At 47.6% G+C, this 17732-nt stretch overlaps 1 protein-coding gene across 16 annotated transcripts in view; it reads left to right on the forward strand.

The window, feature by feature from the left end:
- The window catches only part of JAKMIP3 (Janus kinase and microtubule interacting protein 3), a 54932-nt gene that overhangs the window by 27971 nt on the left and 9229 nt on the right, over positions 1-17732 (forward strand). For 6 of the 16 annotated variants that reach the window (XR_016468901.1, XM_090145682.1, XM_090145680.1 and 3 more), the window contains exons 2-10: positions 3031-3212; positions 5611-6108; positions 10678-10893; positions 12522-12641; positions 13370-13516; positions 14225-14356; positions 14896-14931; positions 16155-16214; positions 16500-16628. Coding sequence is in view for 15 of the 16 variants with exons in the window: in XM_090145682.1 (XP_090001808.1) it covers positions 3090-3212; positions 5611-6108; positions 10678-10893; positions 12522-12641; positions 13370-13516; positions 14225-14356; positions 14896-14931; positions 16155-16214; positions 16500-16628 (1461 nt within the window). In the remaining variant the exon portion in view is untranslated. The remainder of the gene's footprint in view (positions 1-3030; positions 3213-5610; positions 6109-10677; positions 10894-12521; positions 12642-13369; positions 13517-14224; positions 14357-14895; positions 14932-16154; positions 16215-16499; positions 16629-17732) is intronic. The other 10 variants (XM_090145690.1, XM_090145691.1, XM_090145695.1 and 7 more) reach the window with 5 other exon arrangements.

A 17732-nucleotide genomic window follows, 5' to 3' on the forward strand; every position in this document is an offset into this window, starting at 1 on the left:
TCTCTGTGTGCTCCAGATCCACCTCTTCCATGTCAGGAGGGATGTGCAGGGCATCCCCACCAGCCTGGGCCAGGGCCGGGGGGTCTGCACTCTGTCGTACCCAATAATACGTCCTGCTGTAGCTCTGAGCAAATCTACACCTCATGTACCCATGTTTCCTCTGGGAAGAGGGAGAAGCACGATTCTGTTTGTGTACTTTCCTTTGAGAAACCTGCCCTGCCTCCCTCACAAGTTTTAGAGCTTGGGATGTGGCATGCAGAGTGGCTTCTCCATCGTGCTGCAGCTCTCAGTGCCAGCAGGACCCTGTGCAGAGATCGTTACCAAGGCTGATCAAATTCCTATTGTCTGCATCCCTTAATCCTCTGATGTTTTCCTTGGCTACATTCAAGATTAATTATTATATCCTTTTTTCAGCCTTAAAGATTTAATTAAAAGAGAAAAAGAGTCATCAACTGATTTCTGCGTAGTTTTTCAGAACCAGTCTTATTACTGTAAGTAGTGGTGAGGCAGCTAATTTTTCTCTGGGAAATTTCATTAAAGCCTTAGCATTCAGATTGGAAGCTCCCAATGCAGCTCCATGCCCACACTGATCTGGTGGGAGTCTGTGGGATCTGAACTTCAGTTCTGTGCCCCATCCATTGTCACCTCCCGTGTGTTATGGGACGTGTTGTGTGACCAGAGCAGAGCTGTCAGCGGACTTCTCACTCTGATTTATGGGGGACTGGATGCCAGACATGGGCAGCCCCATTTGGGCCAAAATGGGCAGCACCCAGCTTTCCAGGCTCCTCTGGGACAGAGCAGAACAGCAGGCTAATAGTAGCTCACTTTGTCACCCTGGGGGTGTCAGACAGCTCTGTGCTGTGACCGTGTGCTGTCCTCAAAGCAGCTGCTGGGCTCGTGCTCCTTCTAGCGTGCTTCTGTTAACAGTTTTGCCCTTTGCTTTCTTGTTCCAGTTTCCTCAGTTTGCTTTCTGTAAACAAGCAAATGTTCTTGTAGCTTTTGCCCTTCAGAAGTAGCGGTTCTGATTTAAGTTATTCTGACAAATCAGTGTCATTAACGTTGTTAGTTCTCTGACATTCACATATAAGCAGCTAAAATGGGATTACGCTGCTTCTCATTTCCCCAGGTTGTGGAGCAACCAGACTCCACTGACCGCAGCCATCACTGCAACATATTGTTTAAGAAAATCATTGTCATACACACAAATGCTTCATTCATCTCAGAAGGTGGAATTCAATGCCATGGGCTATGGACTGCCCCATTTTCTGCTTGAAGATACCTCTGTTTTGGAGCAGTCACTGACGAATTGTATCTTCTTACAGAAAGAAGCAGGAATTTCAAGTGCTAAGAATATCTACACAACCTCCTTAGAGATTTTGTAGGGTGTATTCAACATTTTTTTCATTTTAATTTCTTTAAATGACTAAAAATATTTTTTTTTCTACATAAAAAAGGAGGCTGCAGTCAAACACCACCACAGGAAACAGCAGAGCTAAGGCTGCTCGCACTGCCCTGCTTTGGTCACCCGGCAGCAGTGCAGCTCTTTCCCCCCACCCCTCTATATCTGTGCTCCCATCACCCAGCAGCTCTGTCCATTTGTTCTCAAACTTGGCCCCCACCCCCAGATGCTCTCAGCCCTGTCCTAGCTTCTCATCTCGGTTAAATAGCACCAGAGGCGGCTGCCCCTGTCTGCTCTTTTCTCCTGATGTTGCTCTTAGAACATAAATTGGATTTCTTTCATTATTATGTTATTTTTATTTATTTTTATTCTGTTATTGCAGCTGTCTGCAATGCTAAGCCTCCTTCCTAGCACTTGGACAGGATTAGTGCTGCTCTATTGTGCTTTTGATGATGAATCAAGACGAATATCTCAATGCATTGAAAGTCATCGTCAAAAAACATTTTTTATCTGCATTAATAAGTTTAGTATTAAGGATCCTGGGAATACTTTTCCAAATGAGAGCTTTTTGTGTATGTTTTATTGTATGAATTAACCAAAAGTTGGAAACAAAGTGTTATTTCAAACCGGAAGTGTGGTGAGAGTTAAAAATGCGTTCCAATGGATTTTGGAACTGATGAATGCATGTAATCTGTCTGCAGTATGGCTTTATCTAAGCAAGTCACCTTTCTGGCGAAGCATTTGTCATTAGATTTTTTGTTATTCTTTAACCTTCAGTTGTGTTCTGAAGCTCCATCCATTCTGCTCTTTGCTCCCAAACAACAAAAGGTGTGCTGGCACAGAGAGCTTTGTGCAACCCCTGCTTGTTCCTCTAGCTTCTTGCTATTTCTATTACTTTTATTATTTTTTACCATCGCTTTCTTAAAGTTATTTGGAGGAAACCAAACTTTTTTATGTGAGACCTTTTTCTGCCCGTACTGGAAGCAGATTTCCCAGCCAGAGCCACGAGGGTGCCTTGAGGCTGGAGGTGGAAGGTCCTCTGCAGGTCGTAGCATTGGTAAGGCTAGGAATGGCATCCAGGATCACTGAGTCCAACAGCACACGTCCACTTCCTCTGTGCTGTGCGAATGCAAAGTGCAGATGAATGATGAGAAATGTTTAGTGATGTAAACGTGTGCTCAGGACAGCTGTGCACCCAGCAGTGCACGCTGAGCTCCAGCCAGCCCTCACACACTGCAGGCAGAGCCTCCTGAGCTGTGTGCTTCGGGTTCCCAAATCCCAGCTCCCAGCTCCGTGCTCCTCCCTGCAATGTGGGATGGGCGGAGGAGTGAGAAAGGCCTCAGCAGCTCGTGGCATGAATGGGTTTCTGTGCCTTTGAAGCACCCCTCGGACAGTACTGAGCAAGATGCTGACACACCGCCCGTCCTTTGATGTCACGCGGTGGCAAAGTATTTCTCAGACGTGTTTATTGACCATAAAGCTGGCTGTAGGGTGGTCACAGGGAGGTGGTGCGGCGCCGGCCATGGGCAAGGTGTGAGCAGCCCGGGACAGACCCCGCAGTGCCCACAGAGGACACCAACAGCCGGCAGCGATGCCCAGCCCTGCCTCACACATCCGTTCCCTCCCTGCAGGTGGGTGAGAAGATGTAGCGGCGGAGGAGCAGCACCGCAGGGCGACGCGGGGCCGCACCATGGCGAGGAGGGGCAGCAGCCGCGCCAGGCCCGACGCCTTGGCTGCCCTGCAGGCCGCCAACGAGGAGCTGCGGGCCAAGCTGACCGACATCCAGATTGAGCTCCAGCAGGAGAAGAGCAAGGTGTGCATCCTTCCCACCCCTCACAGCCCTCTGCCTCGCGCACCTACGTGCCTCGGGAAACACGGGGCGCAGCAGCGGGGGCTGACCCCTGTGTGAAGTGGGGGGACCCATTCCCGTCGTGCTCTGAGCGGTTCCCCCTGTGCTCCACACAAGGCACCCCGCTTCCAAAGCAGAGCCACGGCCCCAAGGCAGCGATGCAGCCGTCAGGCTGGGCCTGCTGAGCCGCCAGATGGAGACACGCACTGCCCTGCATGCACAGCGCTGTGCTCTCCATTCGTCTGCACCATCATTTGACACTGCAGACTGTGATTCTAATTTTTAAGGGTGCTTGCAAAGGCAACACACACACACATACGTTTTAATAGGGCAGCAACCGATAATTCTGCGGAGAAGCAGAGTTTGCAGCTTTAGGAACAAGGACATAACTTTCCTTCCCACTGTCACCCCCTTTTAATACAAGGGTTCTCATCATAGCTTCGATTGAGTTCCTGCCACTGTTTTGAACTGAAATATCATTTGACCCTTCTGTGGTCTGGCACGTTTTGTTATTTGCAATGCATAATTCATCACTGAAAAAGCAGCTGATAAAACGTGGCTGTTTGGGGCTTCACAGCAGCTGCCACCAGGCTTTCTGTGCCTCCCTGCATGTGCAGACAGCTCCATTCGGGTCTGTGCCTGAGCAGCCCCATGGGATGTGGCAGGAGGGCTTCTTCAGAGACCCGGCCAGAAAGTAAAGGGCTCAGACTTCTCTGGAAGTTGCTGGCTAATTCTTAGATGTGTATTAAACGTAATTCTGTTCATAGCTTGTATCACAGACATGTTAGTCCAGTTTCTGAGCATTTGCTTCATGTAGTGTTTGGATATTAATGCTTAGTTCACTTGGGTTTTGTGCTTCTTGCAGAAATTTATTACACTTACATGTTAGCTAATGCTTCTAGGGCACTAAATCAGGCAAATTAAAGCCTCTGAGGCCGCAAGGGATTATTAAAATGTACAGATATTACCACTTAGGCTGACTTCTTGACAAAGAAAAGTCTTTTCTACAGAGCTGTCAGGATTCCTCTTCCTCTATTCACAAATTACTTTCTCCCAGTTCTCTGTAACGTTGCAGTTTTCCCTTTGCAGCTGCAGTTCTATAGAATGCTCTCATTTGGGAGACAGACCTAGGCATATTCTTAGCAAGGAAACCTTATTGTGTCACCATAGGAAGACAAAATGCAGCTTCACTAAAAAGAATTGACCTGACCTTTTTTTCCCAGTAAGTAATTATAATGTATTGAATATTCACTTCCTAATCTTGGCATTTAAATATATGCACAGACTGATCTGATAAACAACTTGGAGCAGAAAAGAGAGCAAATGGAATTGCACTCCCTGCCCCTGGGCAAACCTCCTCAAAGGAGATGGTCAGTTGCAAATGCCACAAATTCTACAGCAGATACATGCTGGGAATACACTGCAGAGCAATGCCTGCCACTGTGCCAAACCTACTGCCACCGAGGTGGATATTTTCCCTTAGGACACGTGGCACACTGGTACACCAGGACACTACTGGTGGCTGCTGCCAGCTCTCCTGGTGCGTGTGCAAGAGTAGCCCTCCATGCACACAGCTATATTCACTGCTACAATGGTCAGAATTAAAGGAAAGGATCTCCAACTTAGTGCCTCATTGAAGTGCAGAGGTTCATAGCCACAGCACACAGAGGACCAGTTGTGTTTGAAGGGTTTTTATCCATCGCCACCACCAGTTTTGGTTACGTGGAGCTACGCTGGCTCTGGTAGCCAAAAGGTGAGCACTTGGTGCTTCTGTGAGAGGGGACGGATCCTGTTAGGGCTGTGACAAATGTGATCCTGGTGTTTCCGGTGTGCCTGGAATCACACACAGCCCTGAGACCCCTGGCCACACCAGGGGGCAGCTGTGCTCCCGAGGGCCCCATCAGAGCCCCAGGCATGGAGTCCAGCAGCACTGCGGCTGGGTAGCATGAAGAGCCTTTCCCACAAATCATAAAGGCCTTTTCCTTGCGGAGAAGGGTTTTGTACTGTGCATTTCGTTCCAATGAAATGCCTCAGGAGAGGATATTTCTCTTTTTGAAGTGTACAGCACGAAGGCAGGGGGAGCAGTGAGGTCTGCTAAGGGATGGATCTGATGCCAGAGCAGCCAAGGCAGTGCCTGCTGATCCCATTGGAACCCAAAAGCTCTTCTGAAAAGAGTTCATAAAGCACCTGAGATTAAGCACATTTGTACTTCTGCATCAATAGCACCAACTCTCCCAGGCACAGGCGTACAACATTAGGGTTTGATAAAATACTGTGATCCATGTCTGTCCTAGATTACCTCAGAATTTCTGGTAATCATTTTGTTCGTAAAAATGCTGCTCTTGTTTGTTTTTCCATACAGGTCAGCAAGTTGGAGAGAGAGAAGAATCAGGAGGTGAAGCAAATCAAAGAGCACGAGCAGCACAAAAGCACAGTGGTGGTCACAGAGCTCAAAGTCAAGCTTCACGAAGAGAAAATGAAGGAGCTCCAAGCTGTTCGGGAAGCACTTCTGAGACAGCACGAGGCCGAACTGCTTAGAGTAATAAAAATTAAAGATAACGAAATCCAGAGACTCCAGGCCCTGCTGACTGCTGTGCGCGACGGGGCTCCCGACAAGGTGAAAACCGTGCTGCTCACAGAGGCCAAGGAGGAGGCCAAGAGGGGCTTCGAGGTAGAGAAAATAAAAATGCAGCAGGAAATTTCGGAACTTAAGGGGGCTAAGAAACAAGTGGAGGAGGCTCTGACTATGGTCATCCAAGCTGACAAAATCAAAGCCGCGGAGATAAGGAGCGTGTATCACCTGCACCAAGAGGAAATCACCAGAATTAAGAGGGAGTGTGAGAGAGAAATTCGCAGGCTGGTATGTGTTGCTATCTGTATCTGTGTTTTTATAATGCTTCTGTTATTGATAGCAGTTAAATGAAAGTGCTGGGCTGCATTAAATGCATGAGGATAGAAACCAAACTTCTGGAGCTTACTCCAGGTCCATTTTCTGATTGCTAATAGTGATGTCAAAATGTCTTTTTTTAAACCTGCTATGGGATGTTTTTGTATGGAGCTTCTTTTTACCTCCGTCAGTGCTTATTGGTACAAGTCATGTTTCAGATGTGAGGAGCAGGCCTTTTGTTGCCAGCTGTGTGAGGGGAATCCCACAGAATAGCCGTGCTTTTTGCCTCCTTTCATCCCTTTTCCCCCTCTCTTTCCCCACCCTTTGCTCCTCACTGACCAACTTCCATCCCTCCCCATTGCTGGTTCCTGTAAACATTCCATAACAAGCTGTATGCAATCCCAAAATGCTATTTTCTCCACATCCTAGAGCCCTGAGCCCCACAGCCTGGAGGTGATGACCCCACCACTTTGCAGGGTGTTCAGGAGGAGTTTTCCCCTCTGTGTCCCCCCTCAGTGGCTTTCCCACAGGGCAGACAGTGACAGTCCCTGTCTGTGGATCCATCTGAGCCTTGCTGCATCTGTGTGTTTCAATCAGCTCATCAGACCGTTTGAGTCTCAGCTACAACAGTTTGGATCTCAAAGCTACACACCAACAGCTTCAGAATATAAATCCAATGGACTCTGAAGCTAGTTGGGGGTGTTAGAATGTACCCCTTGAAAGAAGAACAGGAGAATTCCCCATGGAAGGGAAGTCTTTGCAAGCAGACCTGGTAGCCACCTCCACTTTCTGGAGTTTGCACTGGCAGCTGGCCGCTTGCCTTGCCATTCCCCCACAGCCTCTGAGTGCAGCACAGCCCATCTGCAGGACTCCCTTAACCTTGCTACCATTCCCAAGAACACGGGAACAAATTTAACACCCATACTCCAATGTGGTGTATTTGGGGTTTTCTTTCAGTCTTGATTTGATGCTACCATCTTTTGGGGTCTGCCATGTTTTTAAAGGTATGCAGTGTCTCAGGACAAACTCATAAATGTCTGTTCTAACCCATTCTCACTTGACTATTAAGAAAGCTAAATCACAGCCAACTAAACAAGCACCAGGAAAATGATGGCCCCATGAGAAAGCAAGGCACTGTGGTCTGTCCATGGAATGCCCTGCAGCACTGCTCACCCTGTACTCTGCCACCCGCTCTCTCAGACTTCACATTGCTTCTTCCCCTCATATATTATTTTCTTTTAAGAAGAGGATGTTAAAACAATTTATAACCAACTGATCTGTCAATGCTGTTCAAATATCCTGCAGTGTAAGTAACTCTTCTCTAAACATACACTGCTGGATGCATTGATTTAATACATCACAGTGAAAGGATGGCTAATGTACATCCTAAATAAACTTAAGGCATTACAATAAAATCCATGCTAATGGCCTCTAATGTAGAAGTTATAAAATAAATATGTTCTTAGTTATGAAGGATAGAGCGATTGAATGTCATGTTTTCTAAATTGCCTTTGAAAATCAAACTTTTTTTATTCCTGCTTCAATGAATCAGATTATCTAACCGTACTAATTAAATTACACGATGCCATCGCTTTACCAGGCCCTAAGTGCTTCCTGAATGACATTAAGCACTCTCTGTTCCATTGACTTGGCCACAATTGGTTTCAATGGAGCCGCTGGCACCTCACAGGGGAGGGCTGCGATGTTCCAAGCTGGTGTGGTGCTCCATAGAAAACTCTGTTCTTTATGAAAGGGAAGCACTTCCCAAAACCCTCAAACTATTACTGCAAACCAGTTCTCCTGGCTCAGATGCTTCCAAGATGTTAATGTAAAAGACAAGAGTCGTATTGCAGACAGGAACAAGTCCATATGGCAACGTCCCTTCTGGTTTTAGTAAACTTCAAATTGTAATTTGTACATTTCAGAACGATGTAAAACAGCAGATACATGAATTTAGATGCATTCATATGGCCTCCATCTGATGCCACCCCACTCAGGAATGCGGCTGCTTTGCAGGGCTGGATCTGACCCAGCCCATCACCAACCATAGAACCATAGAATGGCCTGGGTTGCAAAGGAGCACAGTGCTCATCCAGTTCCAACCTCCTGCTGTGTGCAGGTCGCCAACCAGCAGCCCAGGCTGCCCAGAGCCACATCCAGCCTGGCCTCGAATGCCTGCAGGGATGGGGCATCCACAGCCTCCTTGGGCAACTGTTCCAGTGTCCATGTGTGAGCAGGGGCATGGCTGGGCATGCTGCATTCCCTGGACATGTCACAAACATTTGGCTGAGTTCAGCCCGCCCGCAGATAGAGTCCTTCTCTGGCCAGTGTTGTCCCCCCCCCATTCCCTACCTGCTGGCTGTCCCTTTGCACACCCTAGCTGCTGTCTGGGACACGATGCAGGCAAGGAGGTTGTTAGGGAATGGCTCTGCCTCAAAGGGCTGCTCTCACTCACATCTCAGCTGCTGGAGGGCTGCCTTCCAAATGCAGGTGCCTCAAATGCAAGTGTCTGCAGAATTTGCAAAGCCCCAAGAACATCACAAGTAGAAATTTCCCAAGCAGGGAAACCTATATGTAGGTTTTAAAATCACTGTGGAAATAATACATTTTAAAAGAGCCACAAGGCTTAAGGCCAGCTAAATGTGAAACCGTGCTGGAACTGCACAAGGAGAGGACAGCACATTGTGCTTTGCATGCAATTAGGTTTGCATAACTGGTCTCAGCTGTGCTCACGGCTGGCACTGCTGCCAGGACCTCATCTTACACTCCTCTTAATGTCTGTGGTGCAAGGAAGAAATGTGCTGGATAATAATTGTAGTAAATGCTTCCTTCCTTTGGTACTGCTTCCACGCCATTTCACTCAAATAGAGAGATGGCAGCATCAAATTGTTTTATGTGTTTCATGAATGTGAATTTCATCCTAAGACAGGAAATGTGACCACTGATGCTTCCTCAGCTGTTCACCACATGTTCTTTTAGGGTTTTTTTGGAAGATAGACCACTGCTGAGACACTGTTACAAATCCCTTGCATTTTCTGCTGCAGCTTTATTCTTTTTAAAGTGCTGTTTGTGTAATACCACGACTCTGTTTTCACAGAAATAGAGATAACCACCAACATTCTACCTATTTTCAGCAAATAATCATTTGATGGTGCATTATCTTTTCCTTTATGGATCCATATTGATTTCTGTTGATCTCTTTGCCCAGAGAGGCTGTGGATGCCTCCTCTCTGGAAGCATTCGAGGCCGGGCTGGATGGGGCTGTGAGCAACCTGGGCTATGGGAGGTGTCCCTGCCTACAGCAGGGGGTTGGAACTAGAAGATCTTTAGGGTCCCTTCCAGCTCAAACCAGTCTATGACTCTAACTATTTACATATGTAGCAGAAGGACCTCTATGGACATATCTGAGTCACATATCTGAGTTAGCAGATCATTGCCTTAATGGGAATTCCCGAGAGCACCCATACTAATATGCAGCTGAACAGCTCCTGTTTTCACCATTTTACAGAGAGAACCTACACTTGTTCCCAGGAGGTGGCTGCAGGATGCAGGGACAACTCCTTGCAGAGATCTGCCCATATGCTGCCATTCTTTTCCAAGTTCTCATACTGTTTTCCAGGTTACAGATAAAACTATCACAAAGCAATAAACGTATCAAATCCAGTCCTCACATGGCAAAGCATTCTTATTTGAGCAGGCCACGTTTTAAAACTGTCCCTTTAAACTATAAATGTGTCGAGTTTCAGAACTGCTTAAAACCTTACGTGTCCAGGATGCACGTGCTGTGCCTGGAGAAGCCAACAGGCACCTTATGGATGTGCTTTAGCAATCTCTTGCTTCCCAGATCCACTCCCTGTAAGCACATCCGGCCACCCAGAGGTGTGTGCGTGCAATTAACTTCACATTCACACCTTATGTGTATGAGCACAATGCAGCTGTGAAGATCCTGAGGTTGTGCTGCAGCACTGCACTCATCTGCAGGCAGACAAATGTTCCAGTGCACAACCAGTTGTCCCTGGGCAGCCCTGGCCCTGTCCTGTCTGCACTGCCCTGCGGAGCCCAGGGCTGCCCTGCTGCGGAGATAATTAAGGAAATCACTCAAAAGGGAAACTTTTGGAAAGAAAACCTTTTGAGCATTGGAAACGTTCAGTTTTTAACTTCTTTCTCTTGAAGTTAATTATGAATCTTTTTCCTTTTTTTTTTATCCCTTTTACTTTTGTTGTTCACCAAAGTGATGAGGGGTGTTCTGAAGTGGTACTGAAACGGCGGGTTGTCTCCTAATTGCCTTACTGAAAAACTTCTGAAAAGTTGGGATGGTCTCTAGAAGCTGCCAGTCGGCCACACGTGCATGCACAATGCTCATGAGTTACTGACGCAATGCTGGGTTTGTTCGTTGTCCATTATTCCTTGCTGTTGTGTTTGCAAGAGGAGGGTTTGTCTTCATGTCCAGGGGTTGGCTCTGTGGCAGTGGTTGGGCTGTAGGGCGCTACGTACGGCCGAGCTGCTGCATGTGTGTGTGATTGTGTTCTGTTCTCCTTATAGATGGAGGAGATTAAGTTTAAAGACAGAGCAGTCTACGTGCTGGAAAGAGAGTTAGGGGTTCAAGCCGGGCATGCCCAGAGACTGCAGCTCCAAAAGGAGGCTTTAGATGAACAACTGTCCCAGATCAAAGAGTCTGACCGGCACCTGGGCAGCCCCAAGCGGGAACTTCCTTATGCAAGTGGTGCAGGAGACGCTTCAGATCATTCGGGAAGCCCCGTAAGCACTTTCACGTGGTTTCACCTAAACAAACGAACGAGCAGAATGACCAAATGACACCAAATGACAGAATCTTGATGAGTGCACTGTGAGCAACAGCTTTCCCATAGTAACCCAGGGGAAACGGAGAGGCATTAATTTCTCGCCCTCCTTCGTTAGCTGAATGCTTAACATTTCAAACCGAACCAAATTATGGGAGAGCTTTTGCTTGTTTGTCGTTTTGTTTTCTGGTTTCCTTTGTTTGTTTTTGATACCAGGATGAAAATTTTCCTCTCTCTCTTCTTTCCTTTCCTTCCGTACCATTCTTCTACCACCTGCCTTAATTTGACTGTTTGACACACTTCTTGTCAACAAATGATGCAAATGCTTTTCTAACCAAGTAATGTATGTGTGCTAGCTGTTGGAACTGCTGACAATGTACTGTGCAAGCAGATGTGCAAGGCTGCTTTGCAGAGGGAGGCGGGTGAAGGTGCCCGGTGCACAAGCACTGGAAGCCCCGCGGTGCTGCACTCCCTGCTCCTCCATCCTCGCGCTGTAATTGCTTTCAGTGGGCCGGAAAGTCAATTAGAAGCCTGTTAACCTCTTCTTTCCTGTCTCTTTTCTACAACACAATATCCAAAACATTAAATCTTAGTCATCTTTTCACGATGTTTTTTTTTTTTTTTTTTTTTTTTTTAATTGTAACAACAGCACCTTTCTGCTTTTGCCTTAATTTGCTAACAGCAGAAAGCTTCAGTTAACTAACCTTGTATGTCTCACATTTGCCAATTTTCTCCATTGCTGATTCTCATCAAGATTTCCTTTGCAACAGCCTTAATTTTCTCAGTAGAAGTGTAAATAGTCACACATGAGCAAAGCGATCTATTTTGTTCTTTATCCCAAGCCTCTCCTGCACCTGTTGAATGAGGAATCATAGACCTCCTGAAAGTGCCACCAGGACTGAGGACACTAATTTGCTTCTTTTGATTTGTGCTCAACTTCTGTCAATCATCAGAATAAGTACAAGAGGAGGAAAAAATAGCACGTCACACCTGTAAATGGATGTAACTTCTCCCTGATTCTGAATGAGAACATCTACCTGTATTTCTCTTCACTTATGAATTGATTTAAGCATTTTCACTCAGATAAAGTGCTACCCCATTTGCTTTACGAGTGACCCAACAGAACCCAATAAGGGCCATAGCTTTTTGGAAGAGAGCTTATGCAATGGTATAATTGCATGGATTTTCCCCATTTGTATGTCAGTACTTCTGATACCATCTTCTTATAACAAAGTCCTCGGAGTGGGCGACGTGTCTGAAACACTCAGTTCAACAGTGGCATACATTGGAAACACTGCCTTGTTTTTTTTATATTTTCTTTTCTGTTTCCAAGTCTAGCATTTGCCACCTTGTATCTGCATATACATACTTTGCATTTGCATACTTTGTTACATTTTCACTCTTGCCTTTCCATCGGTCCCATCTCGCAGCTCTCAGTGGTCAGTTCCACTACGGCGTACCTGACGCCCTTCCATCTGATAGTTTTGAAATGTTTGGATTCGGGATAAAAAGGAGGCTGAGCTTTGAATAACACTGATATTCCCTGTGCACTTAGGAGCAGTTATTTGCAGTTGATCTTTGTTTTAGGAACAGCAGTTGGATGAAAAGGATGCCCGGCGCTTCCAACTGAAAATCGCCGAGCTGAGCGCCATCATCAGGAAGCTGGAGGACCGCAATGCGCTGCTGTCGGAGGAGAGGAACGAGCTGGTGAGCAGCTGGGATGGGCACCAACAGAATCACACTGATTTTTGTTTGTAAAACAGTGTCCTTTTAAAGAAGGAATTGGCAAGAATCGTCACCTCCCCTGCGAAGACAGGCTGAGGGAGCTGGGCTTGTTCAGCCTGGAGAAAAGAAGGCTAAGGGGTGAATCACTGCAGCCTTTCAGTACCTAAAGGGAGCCTGCAAACAGGAGGGGAGTCAACTCTTTGAAAGGGTTGATAACTGCAGGACAAGGGGAAATGGTTTTAAGTTGAGGGAGGGAAGATTTAGGTTGGATGCTTCTTTCCTATGAGAGTGGTGAGGTGCTGGAACAGCTGCCCAGAGAGGCTGTGGATGCCCCATCCATCCTGGAGGTGTTCAAGGCCAGGTTGGATGAGGCCCTGGGCAGCCTGGGCTGCTATGAAATGTGGAGGTTGGTGGCCCTGTGTGTGGTGGGGGAGTTGGAGCTTCATCATCCTTGAGGTCCCTTCCAACCCAAGCCATTCTGTGATTCTGTAATTATAATTATTTTCAATAAATACATTCCCCACATGGTATATTTGTTGCAAACAAGTGAGGAACAACCCACTTCCCAATGGGCTATACCAAGAGTTTCCTGATATATTCTGCCACGTATAAAGAGAAAGTACTGCTACTATGGTAGCGAAAGAAAATGATTAATTTATTTGATAAAACATATTTGTTCCTGAGGTGTCAATTCTCTCTTAATTTTTCAGTTAAAACGCCTCAGAGAAGCTGAAAGTCAGTACAAGCCCATCCTGGACAAAAACAAACGCCTCAGCAGGAAGAACGAAGAGCTGTCACACGCCTTACGTCGAATGGAAAACAAATTAAAATTTGTCACACAGGAAAACATAGCAATGGTAAGTCTGGGAATGGGGGCCATCCCAGAACACAGGGCAACATGGCAGCAGCAGCACAGCTCGTGAGGTGCTTGGGAACTCCTTCTCCTTCCTGCTGTCTGCTGTGACGTCCTGAGTGGTTTGTGGCTTCAGCTTGTTTTCTTTCACATAACATGCTTTATTTTGGCCTGACAGAACACAATAGTTCTGAAGAAAAAGAACTGTGTGAGCTTTGTGGATGTTGATCAGATGGCTGCTCAGTCACAGAGCACTTTTACAATGCAAACACAAAGCAGTTCGCTTCAGCTTTGGCTTTTGTACCAGAGTCACCCCATCAGCCAAGGGAGCCCACACCTGCTGTGCTCTCCCTTCCCCTCCGGGGTTACCTCCAGCACTGCTGGTGGCCATGAGCAGCAGCTGTTGGTGGTGACACTCATAGATGCCATCACCACGGGGCCAACCTCAGCCCCTCATCATCCCAGAGCACAGCAACCCAGGCTGCTGCAGGTGGACACAAGCGCACAACACAGCAGGCAGTGCTGGTGGCCACAGCCCCCTGAGTGCCTGCTCCAGCAGGAGAATGGCCTGGGATGTGGGCAGAACCAAGGGTCAGCTGTGAGCACAGCTGCTAGATGAGTGCATTAATAGCTGGGAACGGGAAAGGCTGAAGGCAGCTCTTCAGCAAAGCCTCTGGATTGTTTCCTCTTTTGCCATATGGGTTTCTTTCAGAGGCAAAGAGCGGGAGCAATGCGGAGACCGAGCTCCTTAAATGACCTCGACCACAGCCAGGAAGAAAGAGAGGTGGATCTCCTGAGACTGCAAATCATCGAACAGCAGAATATCATTGATGAGCTCTCCAAGGTGAGATGGAGCAGGGCCATCTAAGGACACATACAAAGGAAGGGAAGCCCAAGGGAGGGCATGTCTGGGGTGCTGTGCTCCAGCGGGCACAGCAGCAGAGGGAGCACAGCTGGTGTCTGTGTGCTCAGTAGTCACTGACCTGAATCTCAGTTATATGTGGGACAGCATCTGGACAGAATCCCTCCATCCCACATAGTGCTTGCACAGTGCAACCACTGCAGTGCTCCCAGCATGCACACACACACACACACACACCAGCGGCCGGATCCTGCACCAGCAAAGCAAACTGCCCAGGCTCCCTCAGCCACAGCAGCACCAGGCCTGAGTGCAGCTGCTGCATAAACAAGGGACACGTCCTGCAGCACTGTGCTTCGGTTTTCTCTTCTTTGCTAACTTGTGCTCAGTCTTTGAAAAGAGCAGATGGAAGTGTTTCACATACTGTGATCAGACCACTCCTCAAGGAAAACGTGTTTGTTTTATTTGTGGGTTGTTTTTCTTATGCACTTTTACTGAAGTTATTTTATTCTTTTTTTTGTTAGACCCTGGAAACTGCTGGCTATGTGAAGAGTGTCATGGTACGTGTGAGGCTAACTTTACCCTCATCTTTTTACATATTTTAAATGCAGGTCATGAAAAGCACACAGGTGACACTTATTGTCACTTCCCTCCCTTACTGGACAGCAAAGTAACTCAGTATCTGTCCCCATGCCGTTACCACTGAAGGCCCTACCAGCAGTTGTTCTTCAGACAACAGTGCAGTGCTAGTGTGGAGCAGAGCTCTGCTGGGAGAGGAAAGATTTCCCCTGCCCCGAGGACACCACAAATGGCAGCAGGGCACAGCACGTGGTGCCCATCTCTGGGACAGCTCTGCCACATCACAGGGGTGTTTTTGGGCAGATATCCCAGCCTTGCCTCATCATACCCACAGCAGCTCCCCTACAGGGCCCTGCACAGCTCATCCCTTTGCTGCTGGTGGTGAAGATTTCATTAAGTTTAGCCACCAATATGTACCAAACAGCTGTACCGTTTTGCTTTCCATTGCTAAGTGTGCAGCAAAGCTTATGTTGCCAAGCAAAAAACAAGTGTTTGATTTTCCTCTGTTGCTGTGGATAATGCAGGAGGGGCAGATTGTTGGTGTCCCAGCATAAGCACACCCTCCAGCAAAGGGCTGAGGTGGGGCGGTGGGAGAGCATCCTTGTAGGAATTCACTGGCTCTTCAGCTCCAGAGTTTGCCTGGATGTGCCATCCAGAATAATAATAATAAAATAATCAGCACAATAAAAAATTAATAGCACTCTATGAAGAGAGTCATAATTACCAGCAAAGGGAAAAACTGGCTGGCAGCAGAACAGGCTCAGCCCCTTCATCAGAGTCACGGAGAGCTGCACATCCTTGGGGAACGCAGGCGGGTTTGGCTTGAGCTTGTTGTTAATGTTGTTGGTTTTGGATGTGCTTGTTGCAAACAGCCTCAGAATTCTGTGCAGTTCGGGCAATGACATGCATGCATGGCACAGAGCAGCCAGAGGGCTGGGCTCTGTTTTTGTCCCAGGACAGAGCCTCACTGCATGGAGCTGCAGAGTGGAGCAGGGTGAAGAGCCGTGTCTGTGCTGTCCTGCTTTTGTTTTGCTGTTTGGATTTTCATGACCATGAAAAGCATTTGATGATTGTTTACTATGAGCTCAGAAGACGCTGGAGCAAAATTAAAGCCTGCCCAGCACTGCCATCTCTTTGGTTGCCTCGTGACTCTGAAAACTGCAGAGTTTAACTTAATTAACAGCTCTGTATCTGGCTCTTTCAGGAACGTGATAAGCTGCTAAGGTATAGGAAGCAAAGGAAAAAAATGACAAGAATTCCTAAGGTAAAAGAAAAAAAGCAAAATAAAAAGGTTGGCTTGTGATGGGCACGGTGGGTACAGTGGCTGTGTGGGCTGGGGGAGGGACGGGGTGTAAGTGCAGGGCCCACAGCAGGCTGCCCGGATGGCACAGCCTGGGGGCAGGGCTGGGGGTGGTGTCCAACGGGGTGTGTGCACACAAACCCCAAAGCTGCAGGGTACGGAGAGGATTCCTACAGCCCTCCCAAGCCCGGCCCAGCAGCTGAGTGTGGGGCACAGCACGAGGACACACTGACACACCTCTCTGGCCAGAAGCCGGTGGTGGAGACGTTTTTCGGCTATGATGAAGAAGCCTCCCTGGAGTCTGATGGTTCCTCTATCTCATATCAAACGGATCGGACGGACCAGACCCCGTGCACCCCTGAAGATGACCTGGAAGAGGTATTTGTGGAGCTGCGTGGTGTGTTTTGGGCGTCGAACCCCGCTGTTACTGTGCAATGGACCTCCTGGTCTGTTCATTTCAGGTCAGCTCTGACCACAGCACTACAGACTGGTGCTGATGTCACACTGGGTGTGATGGGTAATGTTTCTGGGTCTCAGGCTTTTGGTAACTTCACAGCTTTTAGCCAAACTGGAAATGCTATTATCCTAAGAACACTGGATCTAGAGTGGGTCTGGAGAGGGGAGGTCCCAGGAGCCAGGTGCCCTGCATTCAACCTGCACCCCACTTCTCCTCTATCATCCAGAGCTTGGCATGAGTGCAGCCATGAGCAGTGTGACCGTGCTGCCCTGGGTTCTGCAGCCAGCACAGTGCTGGGGAGGAGCTGGCTCCCTGCAATGCTCTGAGGATGTGGCTTTTCTGGGACTCTGAGTGTGTATAATGAAGGGAAAGGATTGTTTCCAGCACTCTGCACCTCTTCCCTACAAATGCACTCCCTGTGTATGCCAGCCCTGATAGCTGTTCCTCAGCTTAACAAGAGCCTTGTAACAAACACAACTTCCTAAGAGTGGCAGCAGCCATTGCAGGCTGTGATAGCTGCAGTTTCTCTTCTGTCACTTTGTCTGTTTCATGGGTTGTAATCAGATCTCTTGATTCTGAAAGGGAACTTAAACAATGCATATTTCTATCCTAAAAGATACACGAGTGGTTGCCAGGTGCGAGCGGCACTGCAGGAGGCTGAATCTATTTTTTGGAACCTATTTATTTTTCACTCTTCTACTGCCATTTTCCCCCGTGCAGACAGCTCTGAGTTTCTGCATGCACCCACAGTGTCATTTCATCTCAGGTAGAGTGAAATATTGCGGTCAGCCTGACGTGGAAGCACACAGTGCTGGATGTGGTAAGGAGGGGAAAGAAGATGAAACGTGCTCTTCCTGTTGATGTCACCATTTCTACAACTGTTGTCTCCAGATTCCTGTTTTAATAATTGAGATGTTAGGTGTGGGTCAGTCTGCAGACTGGAAACCTATTGGTGGTGCAAGAAAGCTGTGCTTTCACCTTTAAGTGTGATGGCTTTACCTGGTAAAGTAATATAGGGTCATCCA

The sequence above is a fragment of the Phasianus colchicus genome, chromosome 8 (genome assembly GCF_987193195.1).
Source record: "Phasianus colchicus chromosome 8, bPhaCol1.hap1.1, whole genome shotgun sequence".
Classification (NCBI taxonomy): Eukaryota; Metazoa; Chordata; class Aves; order Galliformes; family Phasianidae; genus Phasianus; species Phasianus colchicus.